A 13,329-nucleotide genomic window follows, 5' to 3' on the forward strand; every position below is an offset into this window, starting at 1 on the left:
ATCTATTAATATGAAAATGAAAATATAAAATTAAAAGCTAATTCAAAATACTAATAAGTACTGTAATAGTATATAAATAATACTAAATAACACTGGTTTCATGTTGACTTTAAGAGTCACTGCTGTTCTGAATGATCCGACTTGAAGCAACAACACATCAGCATGCACATTCTTGTCAAAATGGGTTTGCAAACACAAATTACAGTAAACAACACATTAATGGCTGTTGACACCAAAATAGCTGCATAACTACACTCAAGACCTCTTTCTCCCCCCCCCATTGTCTCTCTTCCTCAGGATGTGTTATAGTTCCCATGGTGCATATGCCCAGAGTAAACTGGCCCTGCTGCTGTTCTCCTACCACCTGCAGGACCAGTTGTGGGCCAAAGGAGACAATGTAACGGTTAATGCAGTGGACCCAGGCATGGTGGACACAGCCCTGTATGACAATCTGTGTAGCCCGGCCCAGCTGGCCAAGAAGCCTTTCGCTAAACTGCTCTTCAGGGTAAGGCAAATCATATTGCCCTCTATAAAATCTCATTAGTCAAGTTTACTGAAGGATAATAATTGCCTGAACATATTTGGACTGTCTTATATGTTATTTAAAGAACTTGCCAAACTTTGTCAAACCAGGTCTGAGTCACTGGTGTGATGGTTTATTCAGGCACATGTCTGTGCTTAGAGAATTCTTGAGGTGGAAGGCTTCAGTTTCACTCATGTTTGGGTTCATTATTTATTTTATTTTTGGGGTTTTTTTTTTGCCACTTTTATTGACAGGACAGAGATAGGACAGGAAATGAGGGAACTAAGCTTGAGCGAATTTACAGCTTTCAATTGGTTGAATTTTAAAAAAATTATATAGAAATAAGACAGCAGTTATTTTCATATTATGGGTGATAACTGCTAATAGAACAATATTTAAAATCTGCTATTTTGTCTAAAAAAAATAAAATAAAATAAAATGCATTAGAAACTAAAATATATATTTTTATCAAGATTGAATTAATATTTAAATAGCCATTGATGCTGATATGGCTAAATAAATAAATGATTTTGTGATAATGCAAAGTATGAAATATATAAATACTATTATTTTGAGATGGATAGTTGATGAGAGAGTCCCTATCTTAGGGACCAGTATTAAGATACTGTTGTAGTTTTTCTTAATATTTTGTTTTTATACATTTTCATTTTAGTTTTACAATTTTTTTGTTGTTGTAGTTTTTATAATTTTTATTAGTTTTTGTTTTGTATGTTTATGTAGTTTTTATTCATTTATATTTCAGCTCTAGTTTTAGTTATTTTAGTACCTCAAGTTACTAAATGAATTAACTAAATGGAAATAAAAAATGCTGCCTTGGCTATAAGCTGAAATAAAACTAATTTAAGATTTTTTATATTTTTTATTTTATTTCAGTTTTCATTTCAAGTAATGGATTTTTATTTTTTTATTTTTTTTTGTAACTTTAATAACCCTGGGTGGGAGCACTATTTAAAGGAAAGCGCTTTTAATTTAGCCTAATCTTTCCCATTAAGTAAGTGCTATATAATTGCAAAAGTAATCTAAAATCTAAAAATAGGCAGAAGCAAGCAACCACAATTAAATATCAGCTGATAAATGTCCTATATAGAATTATACTGAGAAATAAAATAATAACTAATATCCCTGATAACTGTTATTACTTCTAGGTCCAATATGAAATTTCCTGCTTTTGCATCTAAAACGCATTTGATTTCATGAGTTCATGAATATTCTCCTTTAGATACAGTGTGTCTGTGTGTGTGTGTAAGAATCAGTGACAAGGCTGTTGTGAAAGGTGCTCTCATGAATGACAACACTTTATGACAAACCCACCTGCCCCAATATGTTGCAATAAGGTATTGTGACAGTGTGGTGTATCCTGGGAGACACTGTTTTCACTCTGTCTTTTCTTCTTCTCCATCTGTCTGTCTCAACCAATCTCTTGGATTTCGTCTTGAAATCTAAAGGTTTGGAGCCGCTATGTCAGGGTGAACAATAATTGGATTTATCTTGTCTCTTTGCTTCAAAGGTGTGTGTGCGTGTGTGTGTGTGTTAATCAGACATGATTCTTTTATCTTCTTTTAGAATATGTTACACCTCTTGAATTTCAGATCAGCGAAAGAAAATGGAGACAAGCTTGAGAAAGGAAAAATAAAGTAATATACAGTATACAATTACAAATATGTATATAGTATTTCTAGGCTTTTAATGTGGTTTCAGCCTTGTTTATGGTGCCACCTATACAATAACTACCCATCTGTTTGTGCTCAGTGATGTGTTGTCTCAAAATGATCAAAATTGCTACCATTTTTTTGCAGGCTGTTTTACAGCTGTCATCCCTCAGCCTATCATAGACTTTCTCTCTGGCCCATTAAATTCAGCTGAGCTTGTGCTAAAAGAGCTTTAGAGATGAGCAAACATCTATAGCAAACAGCAGCATATGACTGTGTTGAACAGTCTGTCAGAACATTATATAATTCATTTTTGCGTGTGAACAACTCTCTTTGGTTATGCGCAATAGATATGAAAACCACAACAATGGCCAGTGACCTTCGCTTCTTCTCAAAGGGAATTATTTGTACTACAAAAGATAATTCAAATGTGTAATCTGTTGAATACAAATGTAATATCCGTGAATCTCGTACCCTTGTTGAGGTGAGGTGTGTTGATATTGATTTATTGTGATAGTTATCAGCACAGCAATATCCTTTTGCAGGGTGCTTATTTATGAGTCAGGTTGAGTCACGGTTCACGGCGTCCATTATGTATGCGGCACAGAAATTGCTGTAGAAATCCCAGGAATTACGGAGCTCAGCGAGGACTGTGTGCTTTACGTGTTTAAAAGAAAAGATGACAAATTATGAATGTCTTGAGGGGAAATGTCGTTATGACTAGACAGCCAAAGACTTTCAAAATAGAAAAGCACACCCGCTATAGAGAATGTAATTTTTTGGCACTTGGCAAAAAGAAACTGTGATAGGGAAGGTTTAACCAAGAACAGAAAATACTTTAAAAAAAAAAAAAAAAAAGATAATGATGTGTTTAAATAGGTTTTCTTCCCTGAAAAGGATTGCTTGCTGTGCACGGTCTGAACACTGAATACGAATGCAATTTCTGAAGTTTATTTTTGGAACTGTGTTTTAAACAAATGAGGGAGATATGACATCTTTTAAACACATACAATATAATATGACACATACTTTTAAACATATTTTACATTCACTCATTGTTTTTCTAGTTTATTTTCATTGTAAATTCAATAAAATAATGCTTTACATATTAAATAGCCATGTGGTAATGTCTATTTTTTAGATAATAAAATGAATTATTATGTACAAATACAAGGTACTTCATCTCTGTCTGATTATTTTCCATTTTTATTTGGAACTTGATGGATAAAAAAAAAACTCTTGTTTTTTTAATAAGTAACAATTATGTTTCAGTTAATTTGGTAATTCATTAAATATTGCATTTTTACTAAATTTATTAATCTAGATTAATGTCATTTTACAAATTTATTGTAAATTTATGTTTGTTTATAATACTTGTAGCAAATTAGCTCAAAATAAATATGAATAATTAATCATAACTAGTTATAATTAATTATAAATATTTGGATAAGTTAATACAATTAACTTAATGTAATAAAATTAATATTACAATCAATTAACCTGTTGTCCAATGAAAACACAGTGTTAATTGTTTATTAATTCTAAGAAATGTTCATTTCCAGGTTATGGGAAATAACAATCTTATTGTACAGTACTACTAAGAGCCTGTAGTCAGGATCTGCATTAATAGGGACTCCAGTATATGAGCGCAAAACACGGACAACTTTACGTGTGACATGAACAAGACTTTATTAACTAGACTAAACACTTAACTACTCTAACATTCACACACATACATGCATACAGTTTACCAAGGGAAAGAGAGAGCTGAAGCAGAATACAGAAAAGCAAGAAGTTACAGCATTGTTGGACATTCAGCAGATCAACAGCCTTGAGCAAACCATCAGTTTAGTTTTAACACGCCCTTCTTTAAAAGGGGTAAGGATACTCAATGTATCAAATAATGAGACTAAGTTTGATACTTGCATGTCTCTCCAAGTTGAATTAAAACTGTCCTGATGCAATTTGTGGAGGCTCCCATTGAATCTTTGCTGATATTGTCTTGATGAAAGAGAACCAGTTGGATTCAGAGGATCTTTGGTAAATGGAAGTTTCTAGGCCGAAGCCTGGCACAAGCTTGGGGTTCTGTAGAAGCTTCTAGCTTCTTACAGCATCATCTTAACATCAGCATTTTTCAGTAAAAAGGGAAGAGAGAGGAAGAGGCGTTTGATCTTGTGATCAGTGAATATAAGGGGTGAAGATATCACACCCTCTTGAGGTGTCTGAGCCAATAAGGAGTTTCCCTTTCAGAGGGAAGTTTTACGAGTCTTTGTTCTGTAACAAGATATTAGCATAAGACACTGGATTGGATGAATGAGAAAAGAACCTTCTAGATTCTTATAATACTAATGTTTCACAGAGTTAGTAACATGTAACATAAATTACCAAATAGGAAAAGAAAGTTGGAGTCCGTAGATACCAAACATGCTACCAATGTGATTTCAGTTAACTATACATTTGTAACTATGGAACATTAATACCAAAATAGTTCAAAAGAGAGAATTAATACATAGAATAAAGCCTATAAAAGGAAAGTCATGAGATGGGAAAATTGGATACATGCTTATACATTTCCCAAGTGGTTATATAGAGAATACATAGGATTAAGACGGTTTATTTGTCTTTCTTAGAAAGAATGAAGTCAGAGTCACTAGTCTCTGCAAAATTCTTCCTGATCGTAAAGGTCAAATTATATGTAACAGAACACCTAGTTCTGCCTGTGGTTTAGCTACGTTTGGGATGCTAGTTGCAGTTTTAGGAGGATGGGTTCACAGAACTTTGATAGAGTGAGTTTATGGGTAATTCATTAAATATATTGAATAATTGTGTTTGATCGCTCCAGACGCTACATACTAATAATTCATTTCATTTAGACTTGAACATAGTTTATACTAACACATTTATAAATGTGTTAGTATATGTAAACATTGACATTAATCTAGATTAATAAATGCTGTAAAGGTATTGATCTTTGTTATGTCATGTTAGCTAAACTAATGTTAACGTATAAAACCTTAAAGTGTGAAGGGTTATTAGATTTTCATAAAATATGATATGCATGATAAATGCCATGCAAAAACAACTTTACATTTTGGAACAGTTAAATACAAAATACTCTAAATAGTAAAACTACTAATATAATATGAATAGTTCCAGTCTTTGATTATGATTGCTGCAAACAAAGCAACGGCCCCTAACTTTTATAAAATCCCTGCAAACTGTGGCTTCTTGCTTTATTATGTTCTAATTGGTTGAGCCACATTTAAAATGGTTGTAAAATAGCCGACTTGTGCAAATATCGATTGAATTCTATATTAATTGTATATGTGTCATCTATGATGTAGCTTGTCAACTATAAACGACTAAATTCACTTTGTTCCTCATCTTGATTTGTTTGGGAAAATGCAATTTCGCATTATTCTTTTTTACTTTACTCTATCTTCACTGAAAACAATTTGGTGTAGGATTTGCTTTGTAACAATTTTCACTCAGAAATTGCTTGTAAATTTTACAAATAATTGTAAAGAAATGGCAAGTAACTTGTGTGACTTAAAGGGTTAGTTCACCCAAAAATGAAATTTCTGTCATTAATGACTCACCCTCATGACGTTCCACACCCGTAAGACCTTCATTCATCTTCGTAACACAAATTAAGGTATTTTTGATAAAATCCAAGGGTATATGATCCACACATAGGCAGCAACATAATTGCACCTTTTGACATCCAGAAAGGTAGTTAAAAAGATAGTTAAAATAGTCAACGTGACAACAGTGGTTCAACTTTAATGTTATGAAGCGACGAGAATACTTTTTGTGCGCAAAAACAAAACAAAAATAACGACTTTATTCAACAATTTGACGTTGCTGCCTATGTGTGGATCAGATACCTTCGGATTTCATAAAAAATTTATTAATTTCTTAATTTGTGTTCCAAAGAACGACGTGAGGGTGAGTAATTAGTGACAGCAATTTCATTTTTGGGTGAACTAACCCTTTAAATGTAAACATTTGAAGTAGAAAGACTTGACAGTATTTTCTTGTAAAATGTACTCCAATAATCTTTCTTCGAAAAATCCTGCCCATGCAGTGTACTATCACTCACATAAGCAGTCCTACATAATGATAACCATGCAGATACTACTGCAAAATCTGTTTCTACCATTGTAAATTTTGCTCCCAGCCCTATAAAACAGTATATAAAAATGTTAAGTCTTTCTAAAGTGCAGCTGTTGCTCCATTTCCCCTTTAGCACACAGTCTCCGTATGGCCCAATACTAACAACTTTAAGAGAGAAGCTTTTCTCACACTCTTTGTGATGTATTGATTCAGCTTAGTATATATAAACCTTGTGGCTCCTGTAGTTTAATCCAAATTCCCTCAGACGAAAGAGATCTAGAAAAGAGAAAAACAGTGCTCAGCCCCAATTGCTTGGCCTCAAAGAGAGCCGTTTGAAGTGGAGAATCTGGCACCAGTGTTAGAGAAGATCGGCTGTCCTGTGTAATTGATCCGTCTGGAGGTCATAGTCCAACTGACCGTCTGCATATCAATCTCACCAACTGTGCAGCCCAACTTTTAGATCTTCTGATGTGGAAGCGAGCCATAACATTTGCAATTAGAAGGCTAATTTGAATAATCAGCCATGGCAGTTGGAAAGCATCACGTGTGTAAACATGAGGCAAGAGTCAAGTGTACGAATTAGGACCGACAACATATAATTTAAATTGAATTACATGATTAGCTATTTAATCAAATTAATTGCAATAAATACAATATAGGAATCTTTGCAAAAAGAAAAATAAATAAAAAAATAAAGATAATATAACAGTATTGTGGCAGGCAATTAATGCAGTAACACTTTACAATAAGGTTCATTAGTTAACTGCATTAGTTAACATTAACTAATAATGAACTGTACTTCTACAGCATTTATTAATCTTTGTTGATGTTAATTTCAGCATTTACTAATACATTATTAAAATCAAGAGTCGTATTTGTTAACATTAGTTAATGCACTGTGAACTAACATTAACAAAGAACTGCTGTATTTTTATTAACTAACGTTAACAAAGACTAACAAATACAGTAACAAATGTATTGTTCATGGTTAGTTCATGTTAGTTAATACATTAACTAATGTTAACAAATTAACCTTATTGTAAGCGTTACCAGTAATGCATTCACTAGCCATTACAAAAAGTCAGTATAATCCATTCAAGTTGATTAACATGTTCAACATGTTCTTGCAACCCATCTACACTTGTTTTATAATTGTTGTTGATTTATTATAACGTGCACTAGATTGACATCTTTGGCCATTGTGTCATATCACTTTTTTCCCAGCAATTTGCATCAAGAGCACAAGATTTTCAGATGTCGTGGGATAGTTCACCTAAAAATGAGCATTCTGTTATTATTTACTCACCCTCATGTCATTTAAAAACTTTCTTCTGTCAAATACAAAAGAATATATTTTAAAGAATGTTATTATTATTATTATTATTATTATTATTTTTACATTTTCTCAAAATATCCTCTTATTATTTCTTTTATTAAGAAGAAAAGTTATGCAGGTTTGGAATGAAATGAAAATTCTGTCATTGTTTACTCACCATCATTTTGGGGTGAACTATCCCTTTAAGTTTTTAAGAACACCTGTTCCTCTGTTTCATTCAAGTGTTTTCCATCTTGCTGTTTTTGAATGTGTCCTGTGTGAACGGGACACCTTCTCATTCCCTGGCTTGCAAAAACTTCATTTAAGTGGGGAATTTTATGCCCAGGTCACGAGGCATAGTTATTTATTAAAAAAAAAAAAAAAAAAAAAAAAATCAGTTAATTAATTGCATTTTAATTCATTGAATTTAATTAATCAGAGTTACTCTGTAATATTGGAGTTATTCTTCCTAACAGTAAGCAATGTTTCTGAATTCCCTGAAATGCCTCGATTTTAGTCTTGACTTTTCCTCCATGAATGTAGACATCACAGTATTCCTCATTTAAATAATTCCTGCCCAAGGGCAAGGCACATGCAAAAAAATAAAAAATTAAAAAAAAAAAAAGTGGGGGGAGGGCAAATCCTAGTACCGTTAGTAGTGTTGAAACTTGTGGTTATGGTAAGAGATGTGACATTTCTGAAACACACACAGAGTGTTACTGACAGACTGAAAAGAGAGGTGCTGCAACAATGTAAAACATTTTTTAAAAACTAATGTTTTTTGAACATTCAAGCATGAAAACCTATTCAAGTAGGCCCCAAAAACAAAAACAAAAAAAAAACTTTGTAAAAGGGCCTCTTTAAATAATATGGCCTCTTTAAAAAGTTAACATATTGTATACAAATATTAATTAACAATCAACAAAAGTATATTTATAAATTAACCTACATTAGAGGTCTTCAATCCTGCTCTTGAAGGGTTACTATCCTGCAGTTTAGCACCAATCCTAATTGAACACTCTTGAACCAGCTAATCAAGGTCGTCATGATTGCTAGAAACTTGGCAAGTTGGAAGGCTGGAGGCTTGGAGCTAAACTCTACAGGACATTGACCCCCCAGAAGTGGGATTTGACACTAATAAATACTGAGGAGAAAAAAAATGTTAATTGGTAATTCATGATACCTAATGCATTAACTAATGATAACGAATTAAACCTTATTCTAAAGCAGGGGTGGGGAACGTTGATCCTGGAGGGCTATTGTCCTGCAGAGTTTAGCTAATCAAGGTCTTTCGGATTACTAAAGTTACAGGCAGGTGAGTGTTTTTTTTTTTTCAGGGTTGGAGCTAAACTCTGGCCCTCTAGGATCAACATTCCCAACCCCTGTTCTAAAGTGTTATCAAATGACAAATTAAAAGTTTTAATACAAATACAATACTATTTTTTGCAGCTAGTATATTTACCAAAGCACCTTACAAAAAAATGCACATATAAGTGGCAATTACCAGAGCTTGTAGCTAAGGATATATGTCAAGTGTTAGGGTTAGACTTCAAGTGCCTAGAAGAGCACTACAGCACAAATACAAGAACACCATTATAACTGCAAACACGCACCAGGAGGAATGTTGTGATGGCTGTCACGTACAAGGACGATTGAAGTCAACGAGACTAGCAGAAATGCAAAATTAGGATTTTTGTTCCAGGAATCGGGAATATCTTTTCCGCCCTTCTTTGATATGTCATATATCCATCTCTGAATAAATATTCTTAACGTTCCCACAGCTGTGTTGACTTAATCTCTGATTCCTGTCCATCCACAGACGCCTGCAGAAGGAGCATCCACAGCTATCTACGCTGCAGCTGCCTCTGAGCTCGAGGGGACCGGAGGACTGTATCTGTACAACGGTCGTAAGACGGAGTCTTCAGCGCTGTCTTGCGATGAACAGCTGCAAACCAAGTTGTGGAAAGAAAGCTGTGCTCTAGTGGTCTCCAAAAGACCTGAGAGCACTGAGCTCCTGATCACCGAGACCTTGGCTCTCAACTTGTAGTTCATAAAACGTCCACCTGAAAAAAATTCAACCTCCTGCCTTAAGTTAAGTTAGTATCCCTATTTGCCAAATTTTCATTCTCTGAAACCGTCCCTTGGTTTTTAAACCATCTCATTACCATTTTAGTGTTCACACAAGCCATCCTTTAAAGTCTTGAAGACTTTACCTCAACAATACATGACCAATACTAACAAGTGCACTGTTTTCCAACCTAAAACCTCTCTCTTCCTCCACTTCTTCTGACTTGGGAACTTTCTGAACAGTTTTGTTTTCCTGAACTAAGCTAATAAAACAATGATTTTGTCTAATAATCTACTATCTTGTACTCTGCTAAGCCTTTTTGAGTGCTTAATGAATCAGGACCGTCGCAATGGCTGTTCCACTGATTTTCCTTTGGAATTTGTCAACAGACTAAAGACAAACGAAGGATAAAATGATTAAATGTGAAATCTCAAGCTCTCTAAACTGGGCAAATACCAGCCTATCTCTGTTGATTCTCTCCGTTGCTGCGCTGGGATTTTATGTATTTCTTTGTTAGTATAGTTGTATATCTTCAGTGGCTCCTACATTGGGTTATTCCATCCATCAGTCAGTGTCATTCCTGCCTCTGCCTACCGCATCTAATTCTCTAAACACAAACTGCAGAAAGGCTAAGGACATTTGTCTGGCTAAGCCCTTCATTTTTCATTCTTCCACTGTGCGATTTGCAATACTGTGTTTTGAATCTTCCACAAAAGAGACTGCTACCCTCATGCCAGGTGCCTCACCTTCATCCACCTTCTTTCTCCCTGAGGGGAATATTTCACCCAAATGTTCTGTTTGTGACTGTGATGTGCTTAGAATTTGTGATTCCAATGTGTAATAATGTGGTTGTGGTGTTCTTTTTTCATTTTATTCTTGCTTCTGGGCAGACATTGAAACATTTAAAATATGTGCACTTTTCTGAGATGTTGAGTCTTAACTTTTAAATATATTCCAGCTATCTTTATTATTATTAATTTTTTAATATATATTTATCCAAGGTCAATGTGCAATAGCAAAACAGCTGATTGAGTCTTGAAATAATGGAAAATGTCAAAGTTTTCCAATAGGAGATGTCGCTTCATAAATATCAATATATAAAAGTACTGTAAAATGAGTTACTTTCTACCTGCTGGTGTCTGTAACAACTTGGAGGTGTTGTCTCGACTGGCTGCTTTGGATAAAGTGCTACTTTGACCTGTTAAATTCTAATTTAAATGTACTGGTGTTAAAATGTGCCTGTCATTTGTGCGTTTTATGTGGCGTCAGTCATGCGGTTGACCAAATGCGTGCCCTTGCAGACATTTAAGCATCTCCTAACTAATTCTGTTCCTTTTCTTTATTGTACAATGAATGGGTTATGAAGCTTTTGGGTCAATGAGAGACAATTGCTTTTGAGAATTTGCTTTTATCATCATCATTCTAGTTTTGCTCATGGTACTGTAATTATGCACTAATGGAAGTGCTGCTGTATTATAATGTATTTAGCATTATAGGAAGTGTAATTAACTTCCATGCACAGATAATAATGATCCAATAGATTAATTATATGGTTGTGACACTGAGAAATGAATTAATAACAATATTTGGAGGCACCAAATGGTTGATGATAAATGAATCGAGAAACAGTCTTAGTACAAAATGTGCAAAGAGGATTTTGCATACTTAGCTCCTCAGCCACATGCACTGTGAATGAGCCCAATGTTTCTGTCATTTGTGTGTGTGAAAGAGAGGGATAAAGACGGAGAAAAGAGTGCAGCATTATCTTGCCAGGAGACTCTGAAGTGTCTCATCTTCAGCTCTTGTAGAAAACAGAGTGAATGAGTTTCTCTTCTAAGGCTCTTGTCTAAATAAAAACACTGGTTTCCCTATTGCAGTAGCTGTTTTTTTTTTCTTTGTTTCTTTTTTCTCTCTCTCTCTCTCTCTCTCTCTCTCTGCTAATGTTCTGCTAATGGTGAAGTGTAAATGAAAATATGGGATGTCAAATCCGATTAATGTTGTGTGGGTTTTAAAAATTGTTCAGGGTCGGTCAATTGCCGTTTCAAAGACACAGAGCAGAAGCCATACGAACCATGTGCTCTGTTAACTTGAATAGAATAAAAAAGGGCTACATTTATCCTTTCTGTGAGGCATTTCACTGAAAATTATTTAAAGGGTTAGTTCACCCAAAAATTAAAATTCTGTCATTAATTACTCACCCTCATGTCATTACACACCTGTAAGACCTCCGTTCATTTTCAGAACACAAATTAAGATAGTTTTGATAAAATCTGATGGCTCAGTGAGGCCTGCATTGACAGCAAGATAATTAACATTTTCAATGCCCAGAAAGCTACTAAAGACGTATTTAAAACAGTTCATGTGACTACAGTGGTTCAACCTTAATGTTATGAAGCGACGAGAATACTTTTTGTGTGGCAAAAAAATAAAATAACGACTTTATTGAACAATATCTAGTGATGGGCGAATTCAAAACACTGCTTCATGAAGCTTTGAAGCTTTACGAATCTTTTGTTTCGAATCATTGGTTCGGAGCACGTATCAAACTGCCAAAGTCACATAAACTATTTAAGTTTCAAAACACTTACGACGTGACGAAGTCTCGTTTACTGAAATCACATGACTTTGGCAGTTTGATACCACTGATTCGAGACAAAATATTCCTAAGGCTTCAAATCTTCATGAAGCAGTGTTTTGAAATTGCCCATCACTATACAGGTGCTGATCATATAATAAGAATATCATCAAAAAGTTGATTTATTTCACTAATTCCATTCAAAAAGTGAAACTTGTATATTATATTCATTCATTACACACAGACTGATATATTTCAAATGTTTATTTCTTTTAATTTTGATGATTACAACTGACAACTAAATCCCAAATTCAGTATCTCAGAAAATTAGAATATTGTGAAAAGGTTCAGTATTGAAGACACCTGGTGCCACACTCTAATCAGCTAATTAACTCAAAACACCTGCAAAGGCCTTTAAATGGTCTCTCAGTTTAGTTCTGTAGGCTACACAATCATGGGGAAGACTGCTGACTTGACAGTTGTCCAAAAGACGACCATTGACACCTTGCACAAGGAGGGCAAGACACAAAAGGTCATTGCAAAAGAGGCTGGCTGTTCACAGAGCTCTGTGTCAAAGCACATTAATAGAGAGGCAAAGGGAAGGAAAAGATGTGGTAGAAAAAAAGTGTACAAGCAATAGGGATAACAGTACCCTGGAGAGGATTGTGAAACAAAACCCATTCAAAAATGTGGGGGAGATTCACAAAGAGTGGACTGCAGCTGGAGTCAGTGCTTCAAGAACCACTACGCACAGATGCAAGACATGGGTTTCAGCTGTCGCATGCCTTGTGTTAAGCCACTCTTGAACAACAGACAGCGTCAGAAGCGTCTAAAGACAAAAAAGGACTGGACTGCTGCTGAGTGGTCCAAAGTTATGTTCTCTGATGAAAGTAAATTTTGCATTTCCTTTGGAAATCAGGGTCCCAGAGTCTGGAGGAAGAGAGGAGAGGCACACAATCCACATTGCTTGAGGTCCAGTGTAAAGTTTATACAGTCAGTGATGGTTTGGGGTGCCATGCCATCTGCTGGTGTTGGTCCACTGTGTTTTCTGAGGTCCAAGGT

General features: G+C 34.7%; 1 protein-coding gene across 3 annotated transcripts in view; it reads left to right on the forward strand.

Annotated features, from left to right (window-relative positions):
- The window catches only part of dhrsx (dehydrogenase/reductase (SDR family) X-linked), a 59,183-nt gene extending 47,620 nt beyond the window's left edge, over positions 1-11,563 (forward strand). For all 3 annotated transcript variants that reach the window (XM_048196952.1, XM_048196953.1, XM_048196951.1), the window contains 2 exons: positions 298-505; positions 9,444-11,563. In XM_048196952.1, the coding sequence (XP_048052909.1) occupies positions 298-505; positions 9,444-9,671 (436 nt within the window). In that variant the 3' untranslated portion in view covers positions 9,672-11,563. The remainder of the gene's footprint in view (positions 1-297; positions 506-9,443) is intronic.
- The last annotated feature ends 1,766 nt before the right edge of the window (positions 11,564-13,329 follow it).

Source organism: Megalobrama amblycephala, linkage group LG7 (genome assembly GCF_018812025.1).
Source record: "Megalobrama amblycephala isolate DHTTF-2021 linkage group LG7, ASM1881202v1, whole genome shotgun sequence".
In the NCBI taxonomy this organism is placed as follows: domain Eukaryota; kingdom Metazoa; phylum Chordata; class Actinopteri; order Cypriniformes; family Xenocyprididae; genus Megalobrama; species Megalobrama amblycephala.